The sequence below is a fragment of the Dasypus novemcinctus genome, chromosome 15 (assembly GCF_030445035.2).
Source record: "Dasypus novemcinctus isolate mDasNov1 chromosome 15, mDasNov1.1.hap2, whole genome shotgun sequence".
Taxonomy (NCBI): Eukaryota; Metazoa; Chordata; class Mammalia; order Cingulata; family Dasypodidae; genus Dasypus; species Dasypus novemcinctus.
In genome coordinates, this window is record NC_080687.1 from 20,520,060 (window position 1) to 20,543,692 (window position 23,633).

Here is a 23,633-nt window from a genome sequence, read left to right on the forward strand (position 1 = left end):
GATTCTGGACCTCTATTGAGTCTGCTGGCACAATGTGTTCCCTGCTCACACTGCGGACTGCTCCCGTTTCAGCCATTCTCTTTTTTTTTTTTTTTTTTAAGATTTATTTATTTTATTTAATTCCCCTCCCCTCCCCTGGTTGTCTGTTCTTGGTGTCCACCCGCTGCGTCTTGTTTCCTTGTCCGCTTCTGTTGTCGTCAGCGGCACGGGAAGTGTGGGCGGCGCCATTCCTGGGCAGGCTGCTCCCTCTTTTCACGCTGGGCGGCTCTCCTCACAGGCACACTCCTCGCGCGGGCAACACCCCCGCGTGGCACGGCACTCCTTGCGCGCATCAGCACTGCGCATGGCCAGTTCCACACGGGTCAAGGAGGCCCGGGGTTTGAACCGTGGACCTCCCATATGGTAGATGGACGCCCCAACCACTGGGCCAAAGTCTGTTTCCCTCAGCCATTCTCTTGGTGTTGACCAACTTCTTGTATAACATGTTCCAAACTTTTTAAGTATTCTAGGAATGCCCTGATGGTCAACAATACTAAAACAGTTATTGCACAAACATCAGTAATCCAGAATGAGGAGGGCTGCTCCTCTCTGAAGGCAGTGAGGCACAGTGGTAGATTTAGAGTTAGAAAACCAGATGATCAGTCTTGGCTTTTCCATTTACCAGATGGGTGGTCTCACATCATTTACAACCTCCTTGAACTTCTTCCTTAGTTGGCTATATGAGGAAAATTCTACCCTGTGCCCCTCACAGTTCTTACTTATAATAAGAGATATTATAATTATTACTGATCTTGATTTTATAGCTTTAAGCCTCTTTAACTTCTTTTAGAGCTTTAGTGAATGAGGGAAATTTCATCTCGTAAATACGTAATTGTGGATAAACACTTCACTTTAAATAACCTATTTAGTACCAACTGGTCTGTATACTGATTCACAAATATCCCTGTCTCAAAAGGTTTTTATATTTAAAAATGTGTATTACACATGTTTAAGTCAAATGCAGTGCTGAACACTGCATTAGTACATATTTTGCATGATAAACCAGCAAGTATGTGTGTTATATTAATAACAAGCTCTCAGCCAACAAGTGGTAAGGCATCACACTGCACTTTTCCTAGTTTGAATGGCTCTGGTCAGCTTGTATTTCTGCATCATTTCAAATTCTGATGAACAGTTTTGTCCACTAATGGCTGATGAAAGGTATGCAAAGGACATAAAAGTGTCAGGGGAAAGATCATCCTAGACGTTTTATGGTGGCTCAAGGTAACTTCAAGGAACAGTTAAGGGAAATAGAGGATAAAGAGTATCAGGCAATAAGGGATGGGTAGAAATCCTTAGATCTATGAAGGGCATCAAAAACATCACTGCAACCACTGACCAACAATAGCCTGGAGTGGCTGATGAAACTATGGCTGGAGAAGCATCATGACTCCAGGGGACTTGAAAAGAAAGAAGAAACACTGCTTACGAAATCATGCTAGGAAGGCGTCACTCCACGGACTATCCTGTAAGAACCAGACTGTCCTGACTCAACCAGCACTCTCATTTCCAGGGTGTATAACATCCAAGCAGGATTTCTTAAAACAGTAATCCATATGTGCCTTTTTCCCCCCTTTTAGCCTTCTAACATTATTTCTTGAGAAGTATCCATCACTTTTACTCTGTTATATTGAAATAAATAAATAAATAAGCAGCATGAACTATTTTATACTAAAATCCTAGGTCCAAGTTCTAGGTCTTGTCACTCATTAATTACCTGACATTGTACAGTTTTTTAATTTGGCTGAACTCCAGGTTCCTCAACTTTAACCTAATAACAATGTGGTCCAAGTTCTAGGTCCTACCACTCATTAATTATCTGACATTGTACAGTTATTTCGCTTGGTTGAACTCCAGTTTCCTCAACTTTAACAATAATAACGTGCAACTTAAAGGGTTATTGTAGTTAAAAGGGAAAATGTCTGTGAAAGTAAACTGCAAATAAAGTGCTGGATGAATGGTACTTATTGTTACTGACCATGGAAATTCAGTTCTTACAATAGAAAACCCTAGTTCTTTTTAAGATACACTCAAAAACTTAAAGTCTAGCCCAGAAGGAAAGCTTATAAAAGAAATACATAAGAATAAAAAGATAGCTCTATTTAACTATATTTATGGCCTAGTGGAATTCAGGAATTATTCCATTAAAGTAAATAAACTAAGACAAAGAATGAATTCTAAAAGTGTTTAGAACTGTGAAGTAAGGTTTTACTAAATTCTCAATATCAATTTATTAAGAATTGATTTAAGTTATACTGAAAGATAACAGTTTTTTTAGTAATGAGAAAAATAAGAAACAAATAGGGTAAGCAAATTGCACCAGGACAGGTAGCAAGACTTTTGTGAAAAAGAGAGGTGTTAGGATAAACACTAAATGAAATACATTTATAAGTTACCCTGAAGGGAGTTGCTGAAGAGGAACTGTTCTGATGTCAACAAAAGTGTTTATTTGTATAGCCATTTAAATACTTGTGACAGTTAAGTAGAGGATTCTAAAGACTGTCCATTGCATCTCAGTCTTCTCTCCCATAGCCTAGGTGTGTCACATTCAAATGCACCTTCCCCAATAAATTTCACATCCCTGCTTAATGTTGCCTTTTAGACATAAGTAAAGGGAAGTACAAACACATCAAATCAATTAAAAAAAAATCACTGAGTGCTCACTTCAGCAGCATACGTACTTAAAAAAAAAAATCACTGACTCAACTGGCAATCCTAACACAGAAATTCAGGAGAAAACACCAAATACAAATGATCAAAATGTACACATACTACTCTAGTACAATTTTAGTTCTAACGTGAGTAGAAGGCAGTAGCAACTAATAGAATTTCTACTAACAAAGCACACAAAGGTCACATTTGAAAATATTTTCAAGAAATATTTTATTTGAAATGCACTCCAAAAACATAAAGGACAAACCCATAATTGTCTTACCATATGTGTGTTGGTAGTCATTATCTGAGGGTAGGAAGAGAAGCAAGTAGCAAAAAGAAAAAAAAAAGCAAGATACAAATAAAACAAACCCCCAGAAATGTTGTCAACAATCAGAGAGCTGAATATCTACTAGAAAGCTATAAATCTATGCATTGCAAAGAAAACAAATAAAGATAAATACGTGTGAAAAAATTTAAAATGTGTTAAATATGACATTAATTCCCACATTAGAAAAGTAAGCCTGAATGATCTAATTGAGCCACAAGATAATCGGCTAATGGTGAAATGTAAACAATGAAAAAAAGGTCTGAAAAACCGCAGAAAGAATATTCCTTACCATCAGCAGGAGGCATTTACTAACACTGAGCACTAACAGAATGCGTTCTTTAAAGCAATTCAATAAATAGATACACAAATATGTTTAGCTTCCTATGACACCAAAACCCAAGAGCAATCTTCACAGGCTGTATTATATTACCATATTGACAAAATGATTACACAGAAGGGTTTATTCTTAAGTAGCTAAGTCCACAAGATCAAGTTAAATACTAACCTGTCCATTGCTGGTCACTGTTGTATTTTCAAACATGAAATAAGCACCAAAGAAAAATACCAGAGCATCAAATACTCCTAAGAATGTCCAATAAATGAACACTCGCCAGCGGAGCAGAGCATTCTTGGCAATATCTCTGTATAAAGAAAAAAGTCAGAGAACTGGATTCTCATTATATTAAAATACAATCTCAGTTAATTCCATTATATTCACACAATCAGCTCAACCATTCTCCATAGTGCTTTGTAGTTACTGTTCCCTTTTCAAGGTGTAAGTCACTGGAGAGTCGTCCCCCCTCCCTCGAGGTTAGCAGAACCGATGCATGGAGCTAGCTTGGAGGAAAGGACTAAAAACTTCTTATCATTCAGTATCATAATCAGTGGCAAGTTATGGTCTTTGAGGAAGAAAGAAGCCTTACTGGTTTATTCAAAACTATGAAATAATGGATTATGAAGTAACAAGGTCTAATGCAGGGGTTCTTAACCTTTTTTGTTCCACAGACCCCTCTGCCAGTCAGGTGAAAACTATGGATCCCTTACTAAGTCCACAATACACAGTGTATTATTTAATAAATATATTGCACTCCCACCAACACGTCCCCACAAAAAAGATGTTGTTTTGAATTTCAATTCAAGCTCACGGGTCCCTTGTTATGAACCCCTGGACTCTAATGAATAAACTGAATATTTCTATTTGGGGGAATCACCACCTTTAACCTACAGGAAATGCATCCACTTCCCTGCCTTATCTACCCTTCCACTGCTTAGGCTCAGAACATGTCTGTCACTTGCACAAAGCCTTCCGTGTTGACTCAAGACCACACTATTCTCTTGGTTTTACTCATAGTTTATACCACTCAATCTGTACCTAAATCACACATTTCACATCCTCTGATTGTTCTGCACAATTTGGCACTTCATTTCATATCATACTTCATTTCAGAAATGACTTGAGACAGCTTATAATACAAAGTTATAATAAAAATAGATTCATAAACCATATAAAAATAAAATAAAATATGACAGTGTAGAGAACAATTTTGGTAATGCTTGTGGCAAAATGTGAATGATCAATAATGATTATGTTTAAGCTCCCTGGCAGCAAAAGCACAATGTTTATCAGCTATAGCATTTTACTATGCATAAATATTCATAATTGATTTTTGTTTGCATATTTTCTCTCTCAAATAAAATAAATCTTTTTAAAAAAGGAAATTAACACAAAAAACAATGCACATGTCCAGCATTCAGTAATGAAAAAATTAAAAATAAAAAGTTTAACAACAACAAAAAAACACACCAAAAAAACAGTAACACATCAACTCTGCCAGAGATCCTGGACTGTAGTTCCAAAATGGCAAACATTTTTCATTATTAAAAATGAACATCTTATCACACTGAGATCAAATCTGTTAGTTTTTCTTTTTTGCCTCACTGACTATAATATATTTGGGTTTTTAAAGCATAAAATTAGGCTATGAATTTACAGGAGTCACAATGGGAATTGAAACTCTTATCAAAGTTTTTTTCATAACAATCAAAAAGCATGTTAAAATGCAAACTGGCTTAATATGTACATTTTGAATGTAACATAAATCAACTATCTAAATTTGAAGTATATTTATTTAAATTACATTGCTTCCTGATTAAAGAATTTCCTGATACATTGGTTTTAAAATAATGTTAGCCATACATTTGTTTGAAGCAATTGTTATTTTGCTACCTACTTTTCTCTTTGCTCTAAAGAAAATTGTTTGTGAGCCACCATACCTGTACAGTGAGGGGTCTCTCTTAAGCATATCTATACTGACATGCTGTTCCATCAGACTGTACAAGAGAATTGGGAGGGAAGTGAAACTGATATTGTACAGTGTAAGATACGCAGTATCATATAAAGTCTGTAAGAAGGAAAAAACAATTAAACTAAAAATACCCTATTGCATTTTATAAACATTTTGGATATTTTGTTTACAGATTTTTAAAAATTTACTGAGAACCACAAACATGAACCATCTGAAATGCATCAAAAGCCACCTTTCTACAGATATAGAATGGCCAGGACATTTTTGAAGCTTCATTATGTAAACTAGTCAGACTCAAAATTTCACTTGACAGAAGGCCCATCCTGGAGCCACCCTATTCTGCCACTGCAAACTGAGGTGTGTATTTTCATCCCTGTCTTCAAACTTCAATTTTATGCAATCCGAGTCCCTTCAGATCAAAGCAGTTGGCCTATAGCTCATCCAAGCAGGATGGAACAAGCAAATGAATGACAAAAGAAGGTATCTGCCTTTGTAGTTGACTGCCTAAGGAGACCCTTCATTCTTTCCCCCAGGTCAAGACTGCCTCTCCGTAGTACACCGCTGTCTTTACATTTAACACATTTATTGAATGCCTCCTATTCACCAGTCATTTCTTTCCTTCAAGTACGAAAATCCTGATTTTGAGAGGTGGTTTTCTCACTCTCCTCAGCTTACTGAGCACATTTTAATATATCAAATTCCAATGACAACCAAAGGGTCAATGAAAGGATCTAAGATGTAAAGTCTGGGACACCACCTTCTTTCAGATAGGTTAAGAAAGCCCAACAAGGTATCACCACCCTGGGCTCTGGAGGGAGGAAAGGCTCCCGCAGTCACGTATTGGACTCCATCTAAGAACTGTATCGGCCTTTGAAAATCTGCAGCTAGCAGACTCCGGGACGTGCTGGGCAATAACTCAACTAAGTTACAAATGGTCCCTGGCTCCATGTTCCTTTACTTCCTGTCTGCTAACTGGAGAGAAAAACACAGGTAATTCAGAGAACCAGGGAGATCAGTGCAGTTTTGCCTTGTTGACACCTTCCCATGGAGGGTTTGCCTACATATTTCAGGCAGTATGTTCTCTTCCTAATGCAGCAAGCGATATGGTGCAAGGAAAATAAGGGCTCAAGGCAGGCTACTAACTTCGAATATTAAAACTGACCTGCTGTGAAAATCCACAGAAGAACTGGTATAAAAACTGAGGGAAAATGAAGCAGACATTCTGAAAGACAAGTCACAATGCTGTTAGTACAAAGACATACTGTAAGAAGTATCCATTCTTACAGTAGAATTCATAAGAGGATGCCAATGTAATACCACTTTATTTGGGGAAGGTGATCGATATGTGTTCTATGTTCTACAGAACAGCAGGAAATATGCTTTAAAAAGGGCTTCTCTTATTTCAACAATGCACCTAAAATGGATACATGAATATGTTTGGGCCACTCTTGGAACGACAGTGTAAAAGGGAAATCTGTTAGCTTAAAGAGAAATGAGAAGGCACTGTATGTGTCAGGATAAATAGGGAAGAATTAAATTGCACAAGTGGGAGCAGGGCCAGAATGAAAACAGAATTACTGAAAGGAATTATAAAACGATGCCTGCTTTCTCAAATATTTTACTACTGATATCTTCATAGTGGTGCCACATTGAATTGTGTTAATGTGAGAAAAGTGTTAGGGATTTCCTCTTATAATAACAGGATTGACCTTCCTTTCTGGAAGGTACTTCTATTTTTAGATAAAAATTACCTCTGATAGCATCAAATCATTCTGACAAATGTCTCCTTCGTTCGTGTATGTCACATGTCACGAAACAGTGATAGTAGCAAGGAAATCCTTCCTACCTTATAAAAGAAGTATTGCACAAGCTCAGATATCCTAATATAATAAAAATGCCCATGAACAAGTAGCATCTTCTTTAAATGCTTAAATTTTGGTATTGCATAGTCACTGTTTCTTGCAGCCTGACGACCTTCCTTTCCAATGACACCTATAAAATGGGATAAATGTGCTGAATAAACCCTTGCCCATCGTTATGCAAATAAAAACAGGAAGAAGCAAAATGAGGTTAGATAAACCATTATGAGATTTCCCAGTTAAGAATGCACTCAATTACAGATGGTGTCTTAAATGTACCACATAAATTCTAGGATATTTCCTTTGGCGGTATCTCCTTCTTTCTAGCTAAAGTGACCAATCTTGATTAGATGTGTGGGTAATCAGAATGAAAAGACAGTGGCTTACCTATGCCCACATGTGCTTCCAGGATCATGCTGACATCATTTGCGCCATCACCAATTGCTAAAGTAATTGGGTGCTCTTTTGAAAGTTTAATTAACTTAACAATCTGGAAGAGAAATAAATGCAGAATTCATCTTCTCTACATTATTTTTACTCAGGTTATTCATTAACTAGGCAGAAATAACAGACATAAAAATACTTTTAGAAAAGGAAAAAAAATATTTGTCTGAGCTAATTTACTACATTCAATCTATTTTTATCTATATAGGATAAAATATTTTCCATATTGACAGCAAAATAAAATAATTCAAAAGTAGCTAAAGTATGATTATAATGAGATAAACTTTTGAAAAGAGGCTGGGAGGCAAACTCTGAAGATAGGGACGTGAAACATATGAAGTAGTTTTAAGTCACTGCTATACTCATATTTAAAAATATAGGGGAAAATTGAACATTGCATTTCAATAGAAGATGCTAAGCATCTATTTTTAAAACAACCTGTTCTTAATGCTATTCTAATTTTCAAATGGTTATGAATGCAAAATCAAATCTGGCAATTTAATGCAATGAATAGTTGCCCAATCTTTAGTTCATTTCTTTATAGTCTTTCTTTTTATTATTCATGTGTATAAAGTGTAATGATATATGCTGAACATGTGTATAAAGTGTAATGATACACAGAAAACTAAAGATGGAGAAAGATGTATTGATTGCATTCTAGTTTCAAGATCAGAGAAAGCACAAATTAATTTGCATAAAACTTTGAAAGAGTCAGTTTGAAACTTAAAAAAAAGTACCATGGAATAAACGAGCAAACAAAATCCTTAACTGTCATTCTAAAAGTAATTATTTAAGTTTAATATACATTGCCAAAAACATAAGAAGGAGGTTAAGAAATAAAAAATATTTTTATTATGTCAAATAGAACATATTTGAATTCTCAAGTACAATGTAGTCTTCACTGAGAATTAGCCAAGGTGACTAGCTTTGCTCTAAAACTGATGGCGGAGATGAATGCACAACTCTGGTTATACAATAAGCCACTGCACTGAATGTACATTTTATACGGATTGTATAGAATGGGAATGTTTCTCAATAAAATTGCTTTAAAAAAATTCAGTGGCTGTAAAAAATAATGAATGAGTTTCAATATTTAAATACATCTCAATCACAATTAATTAATTAGAAATAAAGAGTCAACCTGTGCCTTCTGCAAAGGTGCCATTCGACAGCAGAGCACTGCACTGCAGTTTCGGCAGATATCAAGGAAGAGTTCTCTATAGTTGCCAGAACTTCCATCTTCTCGGGGTTTCATTATTAAAGACAATGCAGCTCCATCAATAATTAAACCATAGTCTTGCATATCTGCTGAAAGTCTGTTAGGTTATATAAATTGGAGAGATGATTAATAGCTGAATCTATAGAGTTGTGATGTTTTTGATATCTACAGATGCTACATGTCCAGGATCAAGGGATTAAGGAAACAGTATTTCTTGTTTTATCAATGCAGTTCTTTACAGTACTGGACTTAGCTATATTTAAAAACTGTGTTTTAATTAAATATTCTTATTTCAAGTATGTAAAGCAAAAACCCACTTCTATTTGTGGATTCATATGCAAGTTCTAATACCTCTGAAACAATATAAGGAGAGTATTTATCTTGCATTCTAAGGAGGTCAGTCCTTATTCTCAAACTTCCTAGCCATATTTGCTAACCTCAATTGTTTTCTTTACCAGCTAATATCTCCTTGGTATTCTTCTCAGATTACCTAAATTGGTAAGAACATGGCCATATTTCTCCGTCAGGTTTCAAAATTAGGCATTCTGCAGATCAAGTAAAGAAAAATACCTTTGTACTACTTACAAATAATTTAAAATTTATATAAGACGGAGTGCTGTTTTTGTTTTACCTGTATTAATGAAAATCTAAACCAATTCAAGTGAAATCTAATCTTAGATAATGCACCTAACACCAGCAAGGACAGCATTTATAACACCTGTCAGAATAAATTGCTGAATATTCTCAGATAAAAACAACTTTTGGGCATATACTGTTTATCTTAATAGATAAGCAAACATGAATTATTAATATTTCCCTAACTCCTTGGGGCAGACACTCTAAGGAGTCTACAGTGGAGTCCCTAATTGTCTTAGAAGCAGATGAAAAGTATCCCATTCAAAACATCCATATATTGAGAGAGGGAGGAAGAGAGAAGATGTGGTATACTTGCTGAACAGAAAAACAGCTCTTGGCTTGGTCCCAGTGCTCTAACCAAGACGCTGCTGTTCTTAATCCCAAAGGAGAGAACCAAATGCCTACTGAGCATAAGGAGGTTCTATGACCTCACAATTGTGGGGAGAAAGTTCAAATCCTCCTTCTGTCTTAGAACAGAGGACTGAACGTGATCCAAACAATTAAGGTAGATGGAACATAGATATAGGGAAAGCAAATCACGTATAAAAATTTACACAAGGAGTTTGATATGTATATAAATCCAGCCAGATCTGAATTTAAATGTTCAAAAAGTAAACCAATTATTCTGAACTCAGAACAATTCTGTAACTAAATGAGGTGACCAGACAAAGTAAGCTCCAATGAAATAGAAATATGCAATTGGAACTAATCTTGATATGCTCTTTGAAAAACAGAGCTAAACATCACATCTTCTCTTCTGGAAAGTGGTAATTTGCATCTTGGTCATTCTGAAAATACTCTTGTGGTGGATGATGAGACGCTGCCTACCCTGAGAGGTCTCTCGTTAAACTGCCACTGTGGCGTAGAACAGTCTTGCTCAGCTCAAAGAGAACATCGTGTAAACTCTGCTCTTCAATTTTCTTCGTGGTTAGTTCCAGGAGTTGTGTGTTTCTCCTAAAAAGTTTGCAGGCATAACAGGTGGCAGCTGCAGTCTCCATTTTGTCTCCTGTGAGGACCCAAACTTTGATTCCAGCTTTCTGTAGAGCTTCAATAGTATCGGCAGCTTTCTCCTGGAGTCTAAGGAAAGTTTAAAAAACAGTACTGACCAAGGCAAATCAAAATAAAGAATTTCAGAAACATGTGCATCTATTAAAATATTTAAGCACTTCCCAGATTAAAAAGAACTCCCTGGTGGCTCGTGATTTTATTATAGAGTGCCTGAAATTTTTTTTTAAAAGTTATATATGAGCTTCTTCCAAAAAAAAAACATTTCACAATATCAGATAGAGAAATATGGATAAAATATTTAGGATACAAAGTATACATTTTGTATAATCTACATTCCCTAGGCATCATGGTTTTCTTTCTAACTGGTACCCATACTAGGTGGAGAGAATTTTAGGCAATTATAAGAAGGAACATAACAACCTACAATGAAAAAATTCTTAACTAGCTAGATGATGGAATCTAGAAAAGAAGTGGTCAGAAATTTTCATTATCTTTTCTTTTGGTATAGAATGTTCTAATTTTGCCATTTATCAAGTTCAGGCACTTCTAAACAATATAAAAAATACTGTTATACCACTAATGATTCTACTTGCTAACATGTATTACGTGCTTATCACGTGTCAGACACCATATTAAGCATTTTACATTCAACATTTTATCTTCACAACAACCTTATGAGGTAAGTACTTCATTATTATACCCATTTTATGTATGGAGAAACCAAAGCTTAGGTGGTTAAAAAACTTGCCCAAGAACAAACAGCTGTCTTGGTACTGGTCAAGTTGTGTCATTATCCTCAGAAGATTTGATATCAAAAGCATAATTGCCTCACTTTGGTAGCCTGTCCTTTTTTCCTAGATTTTAGAATCTTAACTTTTAATGGGTGTGTGAAGTAATGTGTTATGTTTCTCTCAGGTTCTGAATGGAAGGAATGAATTTAAATGCAATTAGAATGATCTGGGTTAGATTCTGGAAAACACTCCTTAGGGTAACAGTCTCAAGATCATACAATCACATTATTTTAGAGATAGAAGAAAAAAATGTATCTAATTTTTAAATTTTTGTAAAAAAGAAAAATGAGGCCCAGAGGTTCATAAATATGCGGCTAGAGATTTTAAAGAAATAATTTGGGATCAAATAGCATCACTTCAAAGCTCTTCATCCCCTCCCTCTCCCCTAGATATTTACTCTTAGTTCTTGCTGGGTCCCAGCTCTACCAAGTCAACCTGCTTACACAACTCTCATGACTGGTTGTGTGCATGGCTGCTTTGCGTGTGCCATTCCCTCCATTGGTAACATCCCACCACCTCTCCATCAATCCACTGTCATCATTTCCTTTAAGTGTCAGTACCAACTTTTCCCCAGGCAAACACCATCCTTACCCTTAACACTCTCTTTCCTGACCATTCCTCCCCTTGCTGTCAAACAGGGGTCACTGAAAGGATTCAGTGTGTTACTAAGCAGAAGCACACTGCCTGGCACACAGCAACCACTCAGGAATTAAATCTACTATATTTCTATGGCTTCTCTTTTGAAAAGTATCCTTACATTTATATTTTGTTTTCTTAATCCACACTGAACACAGGGGAGTGACTTAAAACAAAACAAAACAAAACAAAACAAAACAAAACCCCCAAAATTCCTACATTGCCTATTACTCTACTCAAATTAAGAACTCAGTATGTGCATGCTAATTAAAGACACTGGAAAAATGTAAGTTCAGAGAAAAGGATTTAAGTTTTGGACTACAATGAATTTTAAAGACTTCAAACTTTATGGTTATGACCACTCCCAGGAAATAAATTCTCAGTAAATTTCCTGAAGTTTCTGTTTTATTCTTTAAATTTTTTTTCTTCTCCATTCCTTCAGAATAAATTGTAATCTATCCCTTTCATTCTCCTCTCAAAACAACATGGTAGTATAGGAAATACCTAGAATAAGCAAATTCACAGAGACAGAAGGCAGATCACAGGTTACGAGGGGCCACAGGAGAAGAGGTGGAGTGAAGAATGAGGAGTTAATGCTTAATAGGTACAAAGTTTCTGCTTGGGGTGATGACAAAGTTTTGGTAACGATGGTAACTACAGTAGTACAATATTGTGAAAGTAATATCATAATTGTATATATGAACGTCCTTAAAATGGGAAATTCGGAATTGTATAAACAAACAAAACCCAACAACAATAACAAAACACAATGCCATGTAACAGCTGACCAACTATTCATTTCTTAGTGGCCAAACCCTTAAATAACTTTAAATCCTTGTTGTAGAATTGTGACAGAAACTCTTTCTTTGCAGATATTTATTTGAAAATCTGTAATTTGTAACTTTCCTGGTTGTTGTTATTAAACATTTTTGCAATATTTCAGTACAGTATTTTAAATGTCTTAAATAATGACAAATACAGTGTGCTAAGATCTAAAAGGCAACAATTACATTTCAAAAGAACTGCAAAAAACTTAGAAACAGAATGGACCCACTGATTCTATTCTAAAGAAAAATTCTCTAAAAATATAGACCCTATCTCCTTTTTTTTTTTTTTTTTTAAAGATTTATTTATTTATTTCTCTCCCCTTCTCCCCTGCCCACCCCAGTTGACTGTTCTCTGCTTCGGTTGTCAGTGGCATAGGAATCTGTGTTTCTTTTTGTTGTGTCATCTTGTTGTGTCAGCTCTCTGTGTTGGCGGCACCACTCCTGGGCAGCCTGCACTTTTTCCACTCTGGGCAGCTCTCCTTACGGGGCGCACTCCTCGCACGTGGGGCTCCCATACGCGGGGACACCCCTGCGTGGCAGGGCACTCCTTGCGCGCATCAGCACTGCACATGGGCCAGATGCACAGGGGTCAAGGAGGCCTGGGGTTTGAACCGCAGATTTCCCATGTGTAGACAGACGCCCTAACCACTGGGCCAAGTCCGCTTCCCTAAACCCTATCTCTTGACTATTCATTACATCATGTGAAAATGCTGACTAGTTCTAGCGTCTCCTGAGAAGCTATGTATTTCAGGTATCTTATCCATCAAAAGTTAAAAAAAAAAACGACATGTTTTTTCAGAATACCGACAGATAAGTCTCTGCTTCCCTTTAACACTAACTACGTTAATGTGAAGGCCTTAATGATTTCTGTGGTGAAAACCACGTCATCCAACCTTCCTCTGCCTAGAGGAGCCTGCACCAAAAGTCAGTGCCTATTTCTGTCCTTCCCTCCCATTTTCCTGAGTTCTCAACACACTTGTGGCTCATATTTTAAGTGCTTTTTACAATTACTCTGAAAGGTACTTTGATTAGAAAAGCAACTGGAAATGATGCTGTTGAAAAATTTCTAAAAAATGAGTATTTCATCAGAAAAAAAACCTTATCCAGTTTATGATCTCCCCTGTGCTATTAGTCTGGAGCATGCAATAAAACAAGCTTGTCTCTTCCTAATGAATAAACATATCACACATTCGAAGCAGGTGATAACATTTCCTGCTGTAGCTCCCACTGTGTAGCCCATGTTGCATATTTCATCATTTTCCCCCTGAAGACAAGGCATAAGCTGCTACTTTACCGATCCTCAACAGCTGTAGCACCAAGCAGAATAAGATCTTTTTCTATTTGCTCATATGCTTCTGCTAATTTTTTCTCTCGATCTTGAAGTGCCAATTTAGCGGCCTGCAGCAGTTTACAAACACCTTCGTATTCTTCTTGGATGAGTTGTTTATAGGCAACACACAAAGTTCTCAGTCCTTCCTACAGAAGAAAATACAGTTAACATGAATTGAAAATGCCACTGATGAAATAATATTTTTCATTAGCTTTCTCAATAACCCATTTCTAATTAGAATGACTAACCAAAGAATTATAAACCAATCAACCCTTAAATTAGTCATTTACAACTGAATTATTTATATCATGTTAAGTATGGATAATCATTATGGATTATAAGATTCTCAAAATAGTAAGCATGGGAATAAAGAATACAAATCAGGGCCATCATGCTAAAAGACAGACTTTGTTCTTTTATTTTGACAAATAAAGATCTCATTTAAGCTTTATAAAGATAAAAATTTGCCTTTTTATGGTAAATATCAAGTGATATTTCTAAAGTAACATCTTCTATGTGGGGAGATTGTAATATATTTTGACCTCATTTAGTACTCACTGAAGGAAAACTGCTAGGTTATTTATCAAAATTAGTGGGACCACAAGATAGACAACCAAGAATAACAAAATTCTTTACTGCAATGCATAGTTCTGCAAAGCACACATAGAAAACACATTCCAACAGCCAAGTAGGCTATGTATATATGACTCACAGAGACTGAATGGGCTAAAACAGAGCATTTAAGAGAGAAAAATTTCTTTTTCTTTCTTTCTTTCAATAAAAGGTTCATTCCAATCAAGATGAAACAAACCACCTCCACCTTGTCTTTTTTTTTTTTTTAAGATATTATCCCCCTTCCCCTCCTCCCACCCTGCTGTTTTTGCTGTCTGTGTTGTCTTCTCTTCTCATTTTCTCTCCTCTAAGATTCACCGGAATTCGATCCTATAGACCTCTGATGTGGAGAGAGGTTCCCCGTCAATTGTGCCACCTCAGTTCCTGGTCTCTGCTGCACATCACCTTGACTCTCCCCGTCTCTCTCTCTCTCTTTTTTTAAGATTTATTTTTTATTTCTCTCCCCTTCCCCCCCCAGTTGTCTGCTCTCTGTGACCATTTGCTGTGTGATCTTTTGTGTCCGCTTGTATTCTTGTCAGCGGCACTGGGAATCTGCGTCTCTTTTTGTTGCGTCATCTTGCTGCGTCAGTTCTCTGTGTGTGCAGTGCCACTCCTGGGCAGGATGCATATTTTCCGCACAGGGTGGCTCTCCTTACGGGGTGCACTCCTTGCGCGTGGGGCTCCCCTATGTGGGGGACACCCCTGCATGGCACTGCACTCCTTGTGCCCATCAGCACTGCACATGGACCAGCTCACTACAAAGGTCAGGACCCTGGGGATTGAACCCTGGACCTCCCATGTGGTAGGCAGACGCTCTATGAGTTGACCCAAATCCGCTTCCTTCCCCATCTCTCCTTTGATGCGTCATCATCTTGCTGCATGACTCACTTGCAAGGGGCACTGGCTCACCATGTGGGCACTCATGCAGGCACTGACTTGCTGCGTGGACACACTTTCTCTTCTTTTTCACCAGGAGTTCCCAGGGATTGAACACAGGTCCTCTCGTATGGTAGGCAGAAGCTCTATCACTTGAGCCACATTTGCTTCCCTCCACCTTGACTTTTTACTACTAAATTTAATGTCTATTAAATATTAATGCCAAGATAAATGTTAAAACTGATGATTTACTATGTATCTTTAAAAAAAAGACAATTAAAAAAAACCCAAAAACTAATGCTTTAGGACCCTGTGATAGTTTGAAGTTCTTTTTTGAATCCCCAAAGATCATGTTCTTAAACTAATCCATTCCTGTGGATGTGGTACCCTTTGACTGCATTAGACTCACTTTGATTAGATCACTTTCAATTAGATAGCTTTAGGGCATTCGATTGGACCATGCCAGTGAGGCTTGATGCAGGTTGGGGTCTTAGCCCACTTGTTGGGTCTTTTATAAATGGAGAACACACATAGATAGATAGAAAAAGAGACCCACTGCCATCTTTACTTTGCCATGTGTGAGAGAGGATTAGAGGATTGCTAGTAGCCAGAGCTGAAGCAGGAAGCCCCTAAGAGGCTGGGCCCACAGAGCAGCTCAAGGCTGAGGAGACTAGCTATGTGCCGGATCACCCACAGCTGGGCTCTGGGAGGTGGTGAACCTGGAGAAGGAAGGGACCTCGACAGAGATCGCTGCTACCTTGCTTTGCCATGTGGCAGGAAACCAGGATCACAAGTAGCTGACTTTGGTGAGAAAGCATCTCTGCTGAGGCCTTCACTGGACATCTCACAGCCTTGGTACTGTAAGCTTTGAACCTCAATAAAATTCCCATTATTAAAGCCAACCCATTTCTGGTACTTGGCACCAGCAGACCTGTGGCAAACTAAGACAGAGGCTATTTCCTTTTCTGTTCTCCCTTGTTCCTTCAACCCTCAACAGTACTGATAATAGGAAGAAAATCAAAATCCTCTGAAATAATAATTCCAAATTCTTGGAAAATGCTGGTTTTTAACATTTTCATTATATGAATTCAAATGCCTTGTAACTTTAAGGGAACAATCACATTTCTCAGACCTCCAAATTTATTTCAAGGACACAATCACCATTAGTTTAATAGCTCTTATTGTCCCTGGAGCTCTTGAAAGCCAGAAGAGATAAAGGGAGAATCTGTGAAGTAGTGGAATAAAAGAAACCATTCTGTATGTATCTGAAATAATACTGTGAAGCTTTTCCTACCCATCCTATGGGTATTCACTCCTGGTTAAAGAGGAGCAAATAAGAGGCTAACTGATTTGTCTCAAAGAAGGAACCATTCTCCCTAATACTTCAATATTAAAGTTTAAAAAGATGCTCCTCCCTTACTACCTCCTCAGTTTGCTCTTCTAATTTAGTACACTGCATTGTGATTTTCTGTTTGCTTGCCTGGCTATGAGTTCCCTGGTAGCTGGCAGGGATTCATCACCGAATCCTTTTACATAGTAAAAACCCAACAACTTTTGCTTAATGACTAAGTGGTTGAAATTAGATCAGAGGTGTACATAGATGACCAAGGTCTTGATCAGAGGTATAGATAACAACTACAGAATGAATACTATGACTCTCCCTAAGAGGTTATAAAAGACATAAGACATATGGCTTCATTTTCAAGACAGAAAAATTGCATGACAAGAATCTGGTTTTATAAAGAGAATAACTTAAGAGTTGTCCCAGAAATTAGAGCTGGTATGAAAGATATGCAGAAACATTTAGAAATAGATATTTGTTTGTAAAAGTAGTTGGGGAATTTCCCTTTGTGGAAAGATGGATTAGAAATACTTTGCTTCTTTTCCTCCCCCTACGACCCTGGGCATTATATGTAAACCAAACATAAATAGGCTCTGAAAGGTGAAGGAAGACTAGCTAGAAACCCTGGGACGTGAGGAACGACACAGTGATACGCTCCCTGGATTTTCTCTTTTCTCTGGCAACTGGGAACATCAATGGATACAAACAAAAGAAAACTCTGACAAAAAAACTTTTACAGAGAAGGCGCTAGGTAGGGGCCAGGACGTTCCCACCTGGCATATGAGCCTGGATTTCCAGTCCCACTTGTTAATGACGAGGTGACCTGCCTACCTGCTGGGTGGAGTCAGAGGAGGTCTACTGAAGTGGCAGGACACTCGCCTCTGCCCAGCAGTAACAGGCACTCTGGCCACTCTCAGTCAGGGTGGTATGAGCAGTGGCCTAGCAGGAAGCTAGAATGTCATCTTCTTCCCAGCAGCTATAGGGAATTTCCTCTCCCAAATCACCAATTACATGGGTATAAATGGAGGTCGAGTGGGTAAAGTGGGTTTCCACCCCCATTTGGCAGTAACTTGATGGGACCTCCCTTCTCCTGCCAGTGCAATGCCAGAGGAAGCCAGTAAAACAGAAGAATTACATATAAGATCCAGACTCTCTCAACAAATACCTGAAATGATCAGGTGTCAATTTAAAACTACTTGTCTGACAAAGAACCAGGAAAATCTCAACTTGAATGAGAATGGACAATTAGCAGATGTCAAAACTGAATAATAAAAATGCTTCAACAAGCAAGAATATGATTGAAACAAATGAGGAAAAAAATTAGAAATTCTCAGCAAAGAAATTATGATATAAAAGAACCAAAATGAAATTTTAGAATTGAAAAACAGAATAACTGAAATAAAAATCTCAGCGGATGGGCTCAACCACAGAATGGAAGAAATAAAGAATCAGTAAAGTAAAAGAAAATAGAATTTTCTATTTTCTTTCTATTTTCTTGAGTAAATAGATGACTCAATCTTAGCAAATGAGAAAAATGACTGAAAAACAAGGAGCAGGGGCTGGTGGGACAATAACAAGATCTGACATTTGGTCATCAGAGAATGAAAAGAGAAAGTGGGTGGGCCAAAGAAGTATTAGAAGAAATAATGGTTGAAAATGCCCCAAATTTGGCAAAAGACTTAACTTATAGATTCAAGAAACTGAGCAAACCGCAAACAGGATAAATCCAAAGTAATCTACATAAAGACACATCATAGTCAAATTATAAAAACTAAAGATGAAACATATTGAAATGAGTTAAAGAGAAACATGATCTTACCTATTGGGGAAAAATAATTACAATGACAGAGAGGACCTCCCATCAGAATCCATGAGGGCCAGAAGGACACAATGAAGTACTGAAAGAAAAGAACGGTGAATCCAGAGTTCTATAGCCAATAAAATATCATTCAGGAATAAAATGGAAATTAAGGCATTCTCAGATAGAGGAAAATTAAGGGAATTTGTTGACAGTAGACTAAAAGAAGGGTTAAAAGAAGTTCTCTAAACAAACAAAATGATAAAAGAAGGGATCATGGGGAAGTGGATGTGGCTCAAGTGATAGAGCTTCCACCTACCATACGGAAGAACCCAGGTTCAATCCCTGGGGCCTCCTAGTGAAAAAGTAGAAGAGAAAGCATGCCTACATGGTAAGCCAGTGCCCATGTAAGTGAGTCATGTAGCAAAATGATGACGCAAGAAAAGAGAGACAAAGGGGAGAGTAAAGGTGAAGCATAGCAGAAATGAGGAAATGAGGTAGTGCAGCTAACTGGGAATCTCTCTCCACATCAGCAGTCCCCAGGATTGAATCTCAGTGAATCCTAGAGAAGAAAAAACAAGAAGAGAAGACCGAAAGAGAAATAGATACAGATCACACAGAGAATGGGTACAGACAGCAAAAACAGCAGGGTGGGGGGAGGGAGAGGGGAAGGGCGGAGAAATAAATAGATTTTCCTCTCTTAATTATGTGATGGTAACAGCAAAAATTGTAACGCTATGACATAGTTCTCAATGTATGCAGGGGAAATGTGTAAAACAATTATGTTATAAAAGAGGAAAAATAAAGGGACACAAAGAGAGGTTTTCAAATTTTAGCCAGACTGGTAAATATCACCAGGTGAGTGTGATAAGTTAAGGTTATATAAGGTAATGCCTAGCACAAACAAGCAAAATCTCAATAGAAAAACACATAGAAAAATGAAAATGGAATTCTAAAAAATGTTCAAGTAACCCACAGAAAGGAAAAAGGGAACAGAGAAAAACAAAGGAACAAGTAAAAAACAGAAAAGTAAGTAACAGATTTAAGTCTTAACACATCAATAACTACATTAAATATAAGTGGTATAAATAAATCACTGAAAAGACAGAAAATGGCAGAGTGGATAAAAAAGCATTACCCAGCTAGATGCTGTCTATAAGAAATTCTCTTCTAAACAGAATGATAAAGGCAATTTGAAAGTAAAAGATGGGAAAAGATCTACCATACAAACATTAATCAAAAGAAAACAGAAATGACCATGTTAATATCAGATAAAGTAGACTTCAGACGAAAAAAGTTACCAGAGACAAAAAGAAACCTTATATAATGAAAAAAGGGTCAATATACCAAGAAGACATAGCAGTCCTCCACGTGTATGCACTAATAACAGAGCTGCAAAATGCATGAAGGAAAAACTGATAAAGCTGAAAGGAGAAATAGACAAGTCCACAATTATTGTTGGAGACGTCAATATTCCTTTCTCAACAATTCATAGACCTAGACATAAAATCGTAAAAGGATATAGAAGAATTTAAGATCACCAATCTACAGGATCCAGCTGACATTTATAAAACATTCCACCCAATAACAGCACAATACTCATCCTGTTCAAGTGCGTGTGGATTATTTATTAACATTAAATCAACCTTAAATTTTTTTAAAGAAATGAAATCATGTAGAGTGTGTTCTCTGACCACAATGGAACAAAGCTAAATATCAAGAACAGAAAAGATAACAGAAAAATTTATAAACACTTGGAAACTAAACAACTTCTAAACAATCTATAATCAAGGAAGTCTCAAGCAAATAACATAAACTGAACAAGAATACAGTGAATATACAGAAAATGAAAATACAACATATCAAAAAATTTTGAGAAACAGTTAAAGCAGTGCTAAGAGGAACATTTATAGCATTACATGCTTATATTAAAGATGAAAAGTCTCAAATCAATAATATAACCTTTTATCTAAAGGAAAAGGCCAAAATAAACCCAAAGCAAGAAGAAAGGAGATAATAAAGATGCTGAAGAGTGTGAATTAATGAAATTGAAAACAGAAAAGCAGTAGAGAAAAATTAATGAAACAAAACACCTGGTTCTTTGGGGGAAAAATCAATAACTTTGACAAGCTTTTTGCATGACTGAAAAAGAAAAAGAGAAGATATAAATGATCAGTATCAGGAATAAAGCAGGTGATATCACTATAGATTCTGCAGACATCCAAAGGGTAATAAGGAAATGCTACTACTACATATAACTTTGACAATTTAGATGTAACTGATCAAGCCTTTGAAAAGCACGAATGATCATTATTTACTCAATATTAAATAGATAATTTGAACAGCCCTTGCGGTGGTTTGAAGCTGTATGCATCCCAGAAAAACATGTTCTTAAGTTAAATCCATTCCTGTGGTGCGAGTCCATTGTAAGTAAGACCTTTTGATGAGGTTACTTCAGTTAAGGTGCGGCCCAATCCAATCAGGATGGATATTTTAAAATTGCTGGTGTACTTTATAAGCAGAATGAAATTCAAACAGAGAGAGAAAGTCACAGGAAGTGAACAGGAGAAACTCAGGGGAACTGGAAGAGCAGGGAGAGACCAGTGATGCCACCATGTGCCTTGCCATGTGACAGAGGACCCAAGCATCACTGGCATCCGGCCCCAGAACACCAGTCCTCAGGAAGAAAGCATTGCTTGATGACATCTTGAGCTGGACTTTCTTTTACCTTAAAACTGTGAGCAAATAAATTTCCATGGTTTAACCTGACCCATTTCATGATACTTGCTTGAGCAGCCCAGGAAACTAAAACAACCCCCCAGTTATTAAGGTTTTTGAAGTTATAATGTAAAAATTCCCCAAAAGAAATCTGTAGGTTAGATGTTTCACTGGAGAAGTCCACTAAACATTTAAATATAATTAACACCAATTTTACATGATCTATTATAGAAAATAAGAGAGATGGGAATACTTTCCTATTAATTTTATGGAGCCAGTTCTGCTATGACTCAAAAACAAAAGACAATACAAAAAAAAGAAACTACAGACCAAAATCCCTCCTGAATACTGACGCAAAAATCCTTAACAAGGGAAGTGGATATGGTTCAACTGATAGAGCATCTGTCTACCATATGGAGTGTCCAGGGCTCAAACCCAGGGCCTCCTGACCCATGTGGTAAACTGGCCCACGTGCAGTGCTGCCACATGCAAGGAGTGCCATGCCATGCAGGGGTGCCCCATGTAGGGATGCCCCATTCACAAGGAGTGCACCCCACAAGGAAAGCTGTCCCACGTGAAAAAAGCACAGCCTACCCAGGAGTGGTGCTGCACACATGGAGAGCTGACACAGCAAGATGATGCAACAAAAAAGAGATGCAGTTTCCCAGCACTGGACACAGCAGTGCTGTGTCCAGCGAATGGACACAGAGAGCAGACAATGGGGGTGGGAGGAAGGGGAGAGAAATAAATTTTAAAAATCCTTAACAAAATATTACCAACTAGATTTCAGCAATATATAAAAAAGAATTATATACCATGACAAAGTGGTATGCAAAGGTGGTTCATGTTCTATATCAGTCAGTGTAATCCCCACGTTAACAGGCTGAAGAAGGGCTGGGTCATATCAACTGATCCCGGAAAAGCATCTGACAAAATGCAACTTTTTTCACTTTCTCAACTTGGTACAAAAACATTACAAAAAACCTACAAATAAAATCATATAGAATGTAGACTGAAGACAAAAAGAAAGAAAGGAAAGAGCTTCAGTAAGTTGTGGGACTATTTCAAGCCGCTTAATATACAGGCAGTTGAAATACCTGAATAGGAAGACTGAAAACCTTTTTTTAATTTTAAAAATATTTCCAAATGTGATAAAAACTATAAACTCAAAGATCTAAGAAACTCAACTAACCCTGAGCACAAGAAACATATAACGCACTTCATAATCAAGTTGCTTAATACTAGTGATAAAGACAAAATCTTTAAAATGGCCATAAAAAGACATGTTACTTATAGAATAAAGATAACGATGACCTGAGATTTCTCATGAGAAAAGGAAATATGTGTCCAACCTAAGACACATACATGAATGTTCACCACAGCTTTTCTTTTTTTTGGGCTATTGCTCCAAACTGGAAATAACCCAAATGTCCATCAACAGGCAAATGTATAAATAAGATGTAGAATATTCATACAATGGACTACTGCTCAGTAATAAAAAGGAATGAACTATTTGTACATGTGACAATATGAATTAATGTCAAAATACTATGTAGTGTAGATTCCATTTGTTTAAAATTCTAGAAGGTTCAAACTAATTGAGAGTGAGAGAGCTGACCTTGGTGTGTGGGGAGGTTAGGGAGTAGGGAAGGAGGGATTAAAAAGGGGTACAAGAAAATTTTTTGGGGTGGCATATAGGTTTACTGCACTAACTGTGATAATATTTTCATGCTTGTGTATATAGATATATGTTAAAGCTTACTTACTTTTAAACGTTAACATGTAGGGATTACTTATGTTGGTTACATGCCAATAATGCTTTTTAAAACAAGAAGTAAATGGACTTTAAAATCGTCATACATAACAATGCTTCTCATTTCTCAAGGGAAACATTTTTTCTTCTAGGTAAGTTGGGGAGAGAAAGTCTCCAGCACTAATAAAGGGTGTAAATCTGTTTATTAAACAAAACCTGCTGCTCCCAATGAACCATGAAGAATGAGCTCCTGGAGGTTGTTTCTGACAGAATAAGGGATGCGGAATCGTAGCATACTCGTAAGCAAACAGCAGCCTTTGGAGATTCTTGTTGTAGGAAGTTTACTAAAGCCCACCATATGCTGCCAAATGCCATTTAATAATATATTATTTTGAGGGAAGATAAATCATGTTCTATTAAGAGAATGTTTATGCTAGTTTTGAGGTTTTTATAGTT

At 37.0% G+C, this 23,633-nt stretch overlaps 1 protein-coding gene across 1 annotated transcript in view; it reads right to left on the minus strand.

Moving 5' to 3' along the window:
- Window positions 1-23,633, minus strand: part of ATP11A (ATPase phospholipid transporting 11A) — a 230,886-nt gene that overhangs the window by 17,927 nt on the left and 189,326 nt on the right. Inside the window, 8 exon segments of the mRNA XM_071208206.1 lie at window positions 3,528-3,663; window positions 5,297-5,424; window positions 6,491-6,550; window positions 7,175-7,320; window positions 7,575-7,677; window positions 8,773-8,947; window positions 10,315-10,563; window positions 14,043-14,224. Coding sequence (XP_071064307.1) covers window positions 3,528-3,663; window positions 5,297-5,424; window positions 6,491-6,550; window positions 7,175-7,320; window positions 7,575-7,677; window positions 8,773-8,947; window positions 10,315-10,563; window positions 14,043-14,224 — 1,179 coding nt within the window.